Below are 12,750 nucleotides of genomic sequence, written 5' to 3' on the forward strand. Positions count from 1 at the left end.
ACGGAGGAGCTTACAATTGAGTGGTATTGCAAGGACAGGTGGGAACCCTACCCTGTTTGGGGCCTCTCAGGGCACCTAGGCCCCCTACATGTGTATGGGCTGTACCTCCCTGATGGCAGCCATGGAGAGGAGGACAGCTCCCGGTCAGCGCTCTCAGCCATTGGAGAGCGCTGGTCAAGAGCCGGTCGACTGCTGATTTTCCAGCATACACATCCTTTCGACTGGCTTCTGTTGGACCAGCTGCCATACACATGGGCAAAATGTCAGCATGTTTCTATTGAACCGGTCGATGTCACCTGACATTCGGCCCGTGCCTATTAGGCTTTAGCCCTTGTTCGCACTGCCTTGACTTTAAATCCGACATCTTTAAAATAAGTCAATGCAAGTCGTGTTGAATTCGCACCAAAAGAAGTGCAGAAACCTTTTTTGTTGCACCAATTGGAATTGTTCCATTGCCATTTATGGGGAGCGACTTTACACTCTCAAGTCTCATGACAAATTGTGGCAGTGTAAACCAGGGCTTAGTCATCACATAGACTAAGCCACCTGGATCCTTTATTGTTTTCTAAGTTTGGGCAGACCTCCCCAATGGAACTGGGGGTAAGAGAAGAATGAAATGACAATACCTGCGTAGCAGTACTAAGCAAGAAAAATACTTTACATGTGCAAAATATAGCTGCTGCCATGTACATGAATACATTTATTTTTAACTGATTAGGAATTATTGATTACAAATTAAAAATATATTTTATAAAAATAAATAATAATTTAAACATTGATATAGATATTTGATACCGTGTATATATATTTACACATAAAAAAGTATAATATTATATATATATATATATATATATATACACACAGTGGGTACGGAAAGTATTCAGACCCCCTTAAATTTTTCACTCTTTGTTATATTGCAGCCATTTCCTAAAATCATTTAAGTTCATTCTTCTTCCTCATGAATGTACACATAGCACCCCATACTGACAGAAAAACACAGAATTGTTGACATTGTTGCAGATTTATTAAAAAAGAAAAACTGAAATATCACATGGTCCTATGTATTCAGACCCTTTGCTCAGTATTTAGTAGAAGCCCCCTTTTGATCGAATACAGCTAGGAGTCTTTTTGGGAAAGAGACAACAAGTCTTTCACACCTGGATTTGGGGATCCTCTGCCATTCCTCCTTGCAGATCCTCTCCAGTTCTGTCAGGTTGGATGGTAAACGTTGGTGGACAGCCATTTTTAGGTCTCTCCAGAGATGCTCAATTGGGTTTAAGTCAGGGCTCTGGCTGGGCCATTCAAGAACAGTCACTGAGTTGTTGTGAAGCCAATCCTTCGTTATTTTAGCTGTGTGCTTAGGGTCATTGTCTTGTTGGAAGGTAAACCTTCGGCCCAGTCTGAGGTCCAGAGCACTCTGGAGAAGGTTTTTGTCCAGGATATCCCTGTACTTGGCCGCATTCATCTTTCCCTCGATTGCAACCAGTCGTCCTGTCCCTGCAGCTGAAAAACACCCCCACAGCATGATGCTGCCACCACCATGCTTCACTGTTGGGACTGTATTGGACAGGTGATGAGCAGTGCCTGGTTTTCTCCACACATACCGCTTAGAATTAAGGCCAAAAAGTTATATTTTGGTCTCATCAGACCAGAGAATCTTATTTCTCACCATCTTGGAGTCCTTCAGGTGTTTTTTTAGCAAACTCCATGCGGGCTTTCATGTGTCTTACACTGAGGAGAGGCTTCCGTCGGGCCACTCTGCCATAAAGCCCCGACTGGTGGAGGGCTGCAGTGATGGTTGACTTTCTACAACTTTCTCCCATCTCCTGACTGCATCTCTGGAGCTCAGCCACAGTGATCTTTGGATTCTTCTTTACCTCTCTCACCAAGGCTCTTCTCCCCCGATAGCTCAGTTTGGCCGGACGGCCAGCTCTAGGAAGGGTTCTGGTCGTCCCAAACGTCTTCCATTTGAGGATTATGGAGGCCACTGTGCTCTTAGGAACCTTAAGTGCAGCAGAAATCTTTTTGTAACCTTGGCCAGATCTGTGCCTTGCCACAATTCTGTCTCTGAGCTCTTCAGGCAGTTCCTTTGACCTCATGATTCTCATTTGCTCTGACATGCATTGTGATCTGGAAGGTCTTATATAGACAGGTGTGTGGCTTTCCTAATCAAGTCCAATCAGTATAATCAAACACAGCTGGACTCAAATGAAGGTGTAGAACCATCTCAAGGATGATCAGAAGAAATGGAAAGCACCTGAGTTAAATATATGAGTGTCACAGCAAAGGGTCTGAATACTTAGGACCATGTGATATTTCAGTTTTTCTTTTTTAATAAATCTGCAACAATGTCAACAATTCTGTGTTTTTCTGTCAGTATGGGGTGCTATGTGTACATTCATGAGGAAGAAGAATGAACTTCAATGATTTTAGCAAATGGCTTCAATATAACAAAGAGTGAAAAATTTAAGGGGGTCTGAATACTTTCCGTACCCACTGTGTGTATATATATATATATATATATATATATATATATATATATATATATATATATATATATATATATATATATATATATATATATATATATATATATTTTTTTTTTTTTTAATTTATTTATTTTTTTTTTTTTTTTTTAGAGCAGAGAAATAGAGCTTTTATTTTATTAAGTATAGTATGCCTATTGCCTATAGCAACCAGCTTTACCCTGTCATTTCTAGCACAGCCTAAACAATAGGGTTATTAGTTGTTTTTCGACAACTTTATTATTAATTTTCTACTAGTATTTATAAAATACTTCTGTCTTGTTTCTAGTTCACATAAAAAAATAAAAAACACAAAAGGGTCTGTAGAGTCACTATTGTTAATACCGTTTTATTATCAGTTTCATAAAAATGCATGGTGTCTCAGATTTGATGTCTTCTTCTTATAGATTATGAGGCAAACCCTCTTTATCATAATTAAGGAACAAATGCACTTTCTACACCCCCTCCTATCACTTCCATAAACCTCCTCTGATATCTTCACTGCACAGTCTCAGCCCATCATCTTCAGTAATATTTTTCACAGTGGACCAAAGCCTCCACTTAGGTCAATGGAAAGGCTGTCAAACTGTGCCCAGGATTTCCACTGAACAAAAAGGGAGCCTTCACGCTGAACATCTAAGCATAGTTGTAGCTATGTATGACTTATGAAAGTGCTAGGGGAGGAAAGGGGCAAAAGAGTATACATATACTATAAACCTATAAACCTATGGGGGGGGGGGGGGGGCAAGGAATAATGATTAGGGATGATCAAACTTTTCAAAAGTTCGGTTCGACCAGAACACCCGAACTTCCCGAAAGTTCGGCCCGGATTTCAGAACCCCATTGAAATCAATGGGACCCGAACTTCGGTAATCAAAAAACACAATTTTGAAGCCCTAAAACCCAATAAATGCCCCTAAAAAGTGCCTAGGGTTCTGGGTCATGCCCCAGGGACTATTAATCACACAAAAAAAGTTCTTAAAAATTGTCATTTTTGATAGAGAGCCAATTATTGAGAAAAAAAAAAATGAGATTTCTTTGGATTTAGTGTCTGGGGGGTCTAAAAAGTGTGCCTGTGAAGTTTCAGCTCTGTAGCATGTCCAGAACCAGAAAAAAAGTTTGTTTGTATTAGAATTAATATAGAACAGGTTAGTAGCTTCACTACTTTTACACCCAGCTTTTTGTTGCAGGCGTTTTATTGGGCTTTTTTGAGGACATGTTTGGAGTCAGGCATGACATCAGAACTTCTGTGTAGGGGTATATATACACACACACACACGTATGTATATATACACATACACATAAATAGGTGTGAAAGTAGCAGAAACCTATGCTTGCGCTAATGAAATAATTAACAGGCATATGTCTCCGCTCCTATCACACCTATATGTGTGTATGTGTATAAATACATATAAGTGTGTGTGTATATATACCCCTATACAGAAGTTCAGATGTTATGCCTGCCTCCAAAGACGCCCAAAAAATGCCCAAAAAAAAACGCCTGCACCAAACAAAACGCCCAGGTGTGTTGTTGCAGGCGTTTTTTTTACACACACTTATATGTATTTATACACATACACATATATAGGTGTTATAGCAGAGAAGCCATATGCCTGTTAATTATTTCATTAGCGCAAGCATAGGTTTCTGCTACTTTCACACCTATATATGTGTATGTGTATATATACATACATGTGTGTGTATATATACCCCTACACAGAAATTCAGATGTCATGCCTGACTCCAAACATGTCCTCAAAAAAGCCCTTTAAACGCCTGCAACAAAAAGCAGGGTGACAGGGGTGAAGCCACCATACTGTTCTGTAAGTGTTCTAAGAGAAACAAACTTTTCTCTATAGCGGTCACCCTGACATGGAAGGGTTTTGTCACCCTGCCATAGCAGTCAGTCAGTTCACCCTACACTACACTACGGTCACCCTGTCACTTAACACTTTCCCTACAGAAACTAGATTATTAAATCTAACTATAGTGGAAAATAGTACCCTAACTACACTAGATATCCCTTTCCTCACACTAATAATTGCTAAATGACACTTTGAAGCAGAAGTAACAGAACTGCTTCCACTCTCTTCCACGTCCCTGTATTACAATGCTAGAGATTTGGCGGGGCTATCTTATATACTGGGGGGCGTATTCACTAATGATTGGCCTCTGGACCCCCTAGTCACTCCAATCACATTCCTAGCATTCTCCTGCCCCCTCAATTGGCTTTTACTGATGGTTCTGGTCCAATCACGGGCTTTTAAAGCCCAGTTCCTGTCCCATTGCATTTTGGTCGGTTCTGGTTGCCGAATTCCGAACTTTTCAAGCAAAAAGTTTGGAATTCGGCCGAATTTCGAACAGTCAATGTTCGGGTCGACCATCGGTTCGATCATCCCTAATAATGATATGCAAAGAGCAGTAGAAACCCATAGCTACTTGTTTCTAGATGTCCTCAATGTAATTTTTTTTTAAAGAATTAAGCAATACAATACATGTAGTCTGGAACACATTTAGCATGGTAACAAAGTTCTAGGGAATCCGTTTTTTTTAGTCCTGGTAAATTAAATAAATACATACTCAAACTCTGAAATGTACTATTATTTAAACTACCATATACAGAAATACTCAAGATTTCACTTCATGAAATCCGTACTAATGCATTGCAGTACAAGATCCCAGCCAGCCGGGTTCCACCTTTCATGGTAGAGCAGGCAACAAATGAATGGTGATCTTTGGTTGCTATGGATTACGGTACACAGAGTAACAGCTCTTTGCCATGTTTAATATGCTCATAAATCTTCATTACAGCAGTTTTCCCTACAGAAAACAAACACACATTCAGGGAAGCATGAGGATGTAATAGAAATTAGATCATGACATTAAAAAAAAAAAAAAAAAAAAAAGGAAAAGAAAGAAAGAAAGAAAGAAAGAAAGAAAGAAAGAAAGAAAGAAAGAAAGAAAGAAAGAAAGAAAGAAAGAAAGAAAGAAAGAAAGAAAGAAAGAAAGAAAGAAAGAAAGAAAGAAAGAAAGAAAGAAAGAAAGAAAGAAAGAAAGAAAGAAAGAAAGAAAGAAAGAAAGAAAGAAGATGATTATGCAAGACAGGAGGTGTAAAAGTCAGAATCAGATCCAATGAATGAGAAGGACTATGATGTGCTTGTCTGTAGAAAGGAGTTTTGGTGAATCTTTTAAAGGCTTCCATGTTCCGTGAACATTTCATATCATGAGGAAGAGTTCCACAAAAAAAAAATGAATAAAAAAAAAAATAATGTGTGAAGCACAACAGAAATCGCAAAGGCATGTGAGAGGAGATGATCAGATAGGAAGATAGGAGAAGGTCAATTGCAAGGTGAAGGTTCCATTTGGTGGGACACCTGAGGATTAGGGAGAAGATATGAAGAAGGTTGTGGGACATTGAGGGTAGAATATACCTGTATAACTGAACCAAGTACTGTATGTATTATAAAGGCAGAATGGAGAGACTGTCAGAAAAATACTATGCTATGTTCTTACCTGCTGTTCCCATGAGTTTTAGCTCAATGGGAACTGGATCTATAACTACACCAAAATAACTTCTACACCACTATAAATGTCACAGTTTACAGCACAGTGCTATTCCGTTACTGCATGGTTTGGTTTCAACACATAGACAACAGAGCAGGCACATACCATACTAGAAGGTCTCGTTACTCCTACAACGTAAAAAAACTCAGGTCAATGGGAGTGGTATAGGACCCTTGTCCTAAGTTGGTGGTTTCTGGCTGATTAAGGATATTAATATGACACATACCTACCAGAATTTTTTTTTTTTTTTTAAACAGCCTGTCATTGGTTACGGTTTGGATTCCCCAATATCTTTAAATAAAATGAATTTGTTGGGATTGTATAAAGAACATACCTTTGGTCAGAAAACATTGGCACATTGATGGCTATTGTCAAACACTAAACACTAAAGCTGGCCAAAAATGTTGTGATTTTCTTTCCTGCAACCACGGGTTGCAGGAAAGAAAATTGCTTGAGTCAGTGTTGATGGGAGAATCCCTCCCACTGATCTATTGTGTTTTCCCGGCAGGGGAACCTATGTGGGGTTGAGTTGCTAAAACGGGAGGGTGTAAAATCTGGTGCAGTTCTGCATAGAAACCAATCAACTTCTAGTATTTTATTTGTCAAAGCTTAAAGTGGAGTTCCGACCCCCCATGAAAAATTAAGTCAGCAGCTACAAATACTGTAGCTGCTGACTTTTAAATAGTAGAACGTACCTGTTCAGGGAGTCCGCGATGTCGGCACCCTAAGCTGATTTTCGGATTTGCTCTCGGGTGCTGCTGCCACCATCCAGGGTAAGGGAACCCAGCAGTGAAGCCTTTCGGCTTTACTGATGGTTCCCTACTGGGCATGCGCATAGTGAGATGCGCTTTGTAATTGGCCCAGCAGTGGAGGGAAAAAGGAGGGGGGCTGAACTTCCGAGGGACAGCACCGCAAAAACAGGTACCCATTCCCCTCTCCCCCCTGAAAGGTGCCAAATGTGGCACAGGAGGGGAGGGAGGAAGTATATAAGCAGGGTTCCACTTTTGGGTGGAACTTCGCTTTAACTACTTGCGTACTGGGCACTTTTTCCCCCTTCCTGCCAAGGCCAATTTTCATCTTTCAGTGCTGTTGCACTTTCAATGACAATTGCGCAGTCATGCAATGTTGTACCCAAATTCAATTTTTATCATTTTCTTGAGACAGATAGAGCTTTCTGGGTTTTTTTATTTTTTTGCTGCATTTGCATCCCATTGTAGTTGTAAGGGGAGAGAAGTTGCCTGTGTAAAAATAGGTCCCATGTGAAGTTACAGTATCTCACAAAAGTGAGTGAACCCCTCACAATTTTCTAAATATTTTATTATATCTATTCAGTGACAACACTGAAGAAATTACACTTTGCTACAATGTAAAGTACTGAGTGTACAGCTTGTATAACAGTGAAAATGTACAGTCCCCTTAAAATAACTCAACACACAGTCATTAATGTCTAAACTGCGGGCACCAAAAGTGAGCACACCCCTAGGTGAAAATGTCCAGTGGCCACAAATATTTTCCAGCATTGCCTTAACACTCTTGGGCATGGAGTTCACCAGAACTTCACAGGTTGCCAATGGAGTCCTCTTTCACTTCTCCAGGATGACATCACAGAACTGGTGGATGTTAGAGACCTTGCACTCCTCCATCTTCCATTTGAGGATGTCCCACAGATGCTCAACAGGGTTTAGGTCTGGAGACATTCTTGGCCAGTCCATCACCTTTACCCTCAGCTTCTTTAGCAAGGCAGTGGGCGTCTTGGAGGTGCGTTTGGGGTCATTATCATGTTTCAATACTGTTTTGCGGCCCAGTCTCCGAAGGGAGGGGATCATGCTATGCTTCAGTATGTCACAGTACATGTTGGCATTCATGGTTCCCTCAATGAACTGCAGCTCCCCAGTGCCGGCAACACTCATGCAGAACCAGACCATGACGCTCCCACCACCATGCTTGATGTAGGAAAGACACACTTGTCTTTATTCTCCTCACCTGGTTGCCGCCACACATGCTTGACACCATCTGAACCAAATAATCTTGGTCTCATCAGACCAAAGGACATGGTTCTAGTAATCCATGTCCATAGTCTGATTGTATTTAGCAAACTGTTTACGGGCTTTTTTGTGCATCATCTTTAGAAGAGGCTTCCTTCTGGGATGACAGCCATGCAGACCAATTTGATGCAGTGTGTGGAGTATGGTCTGAGCATTGACAGGCTGACCCCTCCCCTTCAACCTTTTCAGCAATGCTGGCAGCACTCATACATCTATTCCCCAAAGACAACCTCTGGATATGACGCTGAGCACGTGCACTCAACTGCTTTGGTCGACCATGGCGAGGCCTGTTTTGAGTTAAATCTGTCCTGTTAAACCGCTGTATGGTCTTGGCCACCGTGCTGCAGCTCAGTTTCAGTGTCTTGGCTATCTTCTTATAGCCCATGATATTTTTATGTAGAGCAACAATTCTTTTTTTCAGATCCTCAGAGAGTTCTTTGCCATGAGGTGCCATGTTGAACTTCCAGTGACCAGTATGAGAGAGTGAGAGCGATAACACCAAATTTAACACACCTGCTCCCCATTCACATCTGAGACCTTGTAACACTAACAAGTCACATGATACAGGGGAGGGAAAATGGCTAATTGGGCCCAATTTGGACATTTTCATTTAGGAGTGTACTCACTTTTGTTGCCAGTGGTTTAGACATTTATGGCTGTGTGTTGAGTTATTTTGAGAGGACAGCAAATTTACACGGTTATACAAGCTGTACGCTCACTACTTCACATTGTAGAAAAGTGTCATTTTTCAGTGTTGTCACATGAAAAGATATAATAAAATATTTACTAAAATTTGAGGGGCATAGTCACTTTTGTGAGATAATGTATGTTATGGAGTAAGGCTGGGTTCAGACTTGTGTGTTGTGGTAATGCACAATAAAACATGCTTTTTACTATGCTTTACTACAGCAAACCTAAATGGACAGTACTATGTGCATTGCCATTCACTTAAAATGACACTCCAATTCACACATGCAATAGCTGGCAATGCACATGTGCTATGGTGCTTTGATGGATGGGCTGCTTAAGGCCTCATTCACACTTGAGATTATATGGCAATTTCCAACAAATTTCCTGCCGAATTTCTGCGGCAGGAATCACAGCTGTGTCCCAGTACAAAGCAATGACAGGCTAAAGGCAACCATACATAGATCGAAATTCAGCTGTTTCAGTAAGGACTGGCCATATTTGGATCTATGCATGGGCAGGCTGGGTGTACAAAAGTCAATCTACAGTTCAACTTCTGGACAACCAGCCTGTCTGGATTTTCCCTATAGCTGGCAGTACTGATCAGTGTGTTCTAACGGTGAGGAAGGATCTTCAGCGGGAGTAATTCCCCTATCCACCTCGAATGTTCTCGACTCCTTTTTTTTTGTTCAACTGCTGCTAGTATATATGGCCAGCCTAAGGCTCCTTTCACACACTCCGTCCGTTTTTCTCAGCGGGGGATCGAGCCGCCGATCCCCCGCTGAGCAGCAGGAGGACAGCTGTGTCTCCGCGCTGTGTGCGGAGACACAGCTGACAGTTCCCCATGCATCTCTATGGGGGAAATCGGATGTCAACGGACCGTCAGTCCATTCTCACCCGATCCCATCCGATCCGCTGGACGGATGGAAAATAGGGTTTCCATCCGTCCAGATTTGACGGATCGGATCGGGTCGGATGTCAGCGGACATGTCTCCGCTGACATCCGATGCCCCATAGGAATGCATGGGGGGACCGTTCAGATCCGCCAAAAAAAACGGACAGGCGGATCTGAACGGTCCACCTGTGTGAAAGGGGCCGAAGGATAAGTTCACCTTTATTAGCATGTTAAACCCATTTTCAGGGTGTAATATTTAACATATTACTAAAAAGCTTGCTGGCACCCCAACCCGCTGCTTCATTGTGACATTGGGCAGGGGATCTTCTCCCTGCACCGGCTGTCACTATTTAAAAACAGCGTGGCTTCACCCACACAGCTGCGTCATTTATTCACAGAGTTCCTTGAATGAATGAACCAGAAGTCCCATCTGCCACCACTGTTGAGCGCTCTTGTAATTCATTGATTCTTCCTGGACGTCCTGGAAGATTTGAGCAGACAGCTTTACTGAGATCTGCAGAAACCTGACATTGTACCCGGGATCTGCGGGTTGAGGTTGCAAAACTGTAAATTCCAAAGAAAAAAAAAAAAAAGAAGATGCAAATTTTTTTTGCCTGCAAAAAAAAAAAAAATCACTTGCATTTATTTTTAGAATTTTGAACGTATCCTTTAACAGGAGCCATGGCTGCCTGCCCTCTGCTTGCATGTAGCCTGACATCCAACGATTACCTTTGATCAGGAGCGCATAATTGGTCCTGGATGCAATCTGTCTGCATCCAGGGCCAATCATCTGCCCCTAGCGGCAATAACCACTCGATGTATGGACACATGCAGACAGCTGCAGCTCCTATCAGCCTGTCATTGCTTTGTACCAGCTGAGTGGCAGCAGCTGTTCACACACATTTGTGATTTCTGCTGCAGGAATTCGCAGGTGTCAGTGTGGCCTAGGCTCCGTTTCCACTATTGCGACTTGTTGTTTGACTTGACACATGTCAAGTCGCACAGCAACTCAAAGGCCATTCATTTCAATTTGGCCCGTTCTAACTGCTGCGACTTGAGTCGCAGCAACTTGAAAAATAGTTTTTGCACTACTTTTGGGCCGACTTCAGTGCGACTTGTCCCTCATAGAAGGAAGGTCGCACTGAAGTCCCCAGAAGTAGCCACAAACAAGTCACACTACAAAGTCGCGCGATTTTGTAGCCGCAATAGTGGAAAAGGAGCCTAAAGTATTGTGAGCCCGCAGAGGTACCCTATAGGAAAACCCAGCTTTCATTTGGCAATTGTACGGAGCAGTTGGCACAAAGCCTGCATCTTTAGGGTATGGCGGTCACATTGCATTACAGGAATACACACTTATTGGCCATTTTTGGCTGCATGGACAAGGCCCTCTAAATAGGGTTACACCAATGCCACTATCAGTGCCGATACTATGCATTTGCATGAGTACTTGCAAATGCTCCGATACCTAAAACTGATATCTTTGCAGAGCGATTTGAGCCCATACCAAAATGAATGGGCTAAAATCGCACTGCAAAGAATCGCATGAGATTTAAACAGGAATGTGATGCGATTCCTGTCCAAATCACATGCAGTTCCCTGCACTGCTCCTATGTAAACCCAGGCTTGTCATAGTGACTTCAGCCTGGCTTCACACAGGTGCGGTACCGGACCAGCATGAGATTCGGACAGGAATCACACCGCATTCTTGTTCAAATTACATGCGATTCTTCGCAGTGCGATCTGAGCTCATTCATTTTATATAAGCTCAAATCCCATGGCAAAGGTATCAGTACTTGCTATCGGCGAGTACCCGTGTACAAGTATCGGTACTCGGCAGTAAAATAAAACGGTATCGGTGAAACCCTACTTTTGACATAAGTCAAAGGTAACCCTTATAAATATGTCAGTCCCAGTACAATCATGTATTTCCATCTAGTCCCAGTAATATAGCTCTGCTCACTCTTCTGTATACCATTTAGGGAAGACAACAAAGGGACACATTCAGTAGGCATTGTGATGGTGTGAAAAGGATAACGGCTTCTCCGGCACACCCCGAGGTCTGGAGTTATAGGTCATTGCAATGATCTCCTCTGCTCACGTGCCATACAGACAATACGATGTGATATGGATTATTGGGGGGATCTCACCTGTCCCTGACATACACTCTGCTCTCCATTCTTCTCCTCCTGAGGCCTGCTCTCCTCTTCTCCTGGACTGTCCATTGGCCTTCCTCTCTCCTGCTCCTCTTTCAGGCTCCTCTGTAGATGGGCCACTCTGTACTTCAGCTTCTCATTCTCAGCCCGGAGATCCAATAATTCTGGGCTGGGGTCAACCTCCACGGTGCCCTGTGTGCCCAGATCCAGGAGTCGGCCGATCTCATCGCTCAGCCAGCGGATTTCTTCCTCCTGGTTGGTCAACCGGTCTGCAATCTGGGCAGCCATGTTCCAATGTGCACACACAGAGAGACAGTGACAGCTGCAGGCCCTTTGTTACCAGCAACCGGGCATCCCTGACATCCCTTTAGATGTACGTGCTGCTTGCTTTATCCTTACTGGCCATTGGGTGGTGCAGATTTCGGCTGTGTATATGAGCTGACAATCAGCATACCTCCCAACCTTCTGAGATGGGAAAGAAGGATGCCTTTTGCACAGAATATTTAAACACAGTGCAAATGCCTGTTTACATAGACTATCTGTGATTAACCACTTTACCACCGGAGGATTTTGCTGTCTTACGTCCAGGCCACTTTTTGCGATTCGGCACTGTGCGAATTTAACTGACAATTGCGCGGTCGTGCGACGCCGTACCCAAACTAAATTTACGTCCTTTTTTTCCCACAAACAGAGCTTTCTTGGTGGTATTTGATCACCTGTGCGATTTTTACTTTTTGCGCTATAAACAAAAAAAGAGCGTAAATTTTGAAAAAATAACAATATTTTTCACATTTTTTTATATGAATTTCCCCCCCAAAAAATGTAAAAATCAACATTTTTTTTTAAATTTTTGGCCAATTTGTTTTCTGCTACCTATGTTT

The 12,750-nt window shown here is 42.3% G+C and overlaps 1 protein-coding gene across 3 annotated transcripts in view; it reads right to left on the reverse strand.

Annotated features, from left to right (window-relative positions):
- Positions 1–12,222, reverse strand: part of TARS3 (threonyl-tRNA synthetase 3) — a 103,387-nt gene extending 91,165 nt beyond the window's left edge. For all 3 annotated transcript variants that reach the window (XM_082253430.1, XM_082253429.1, XM_082253428.1), the window contains exon 1: positions 11,864–12,222. In XM_082253430.1, the coding sequence (XP_082109556.1) occupies positions 11,864–12,157 (294 nt within the window). In that variant the 5' untranslated portion in view covers positions 12,158–12,222. The remainder of the gene's footprint in view (positions 1–11,863) is intronic.
- Between the last annotated feature and the right edge of the window lie 528 nt (positions 12,223–12,750).

Source organism: Pelophylax lessonae (assembly GCF_965119305.1).
Source record: "Pelophylax lessonae genome assembly, chromosome: 4".
NCBI lineage: Eukaryota > Metazoa > Chordata > Amphibia > Anura > Ranidae > Pelophylax > Pelophylax lessonae.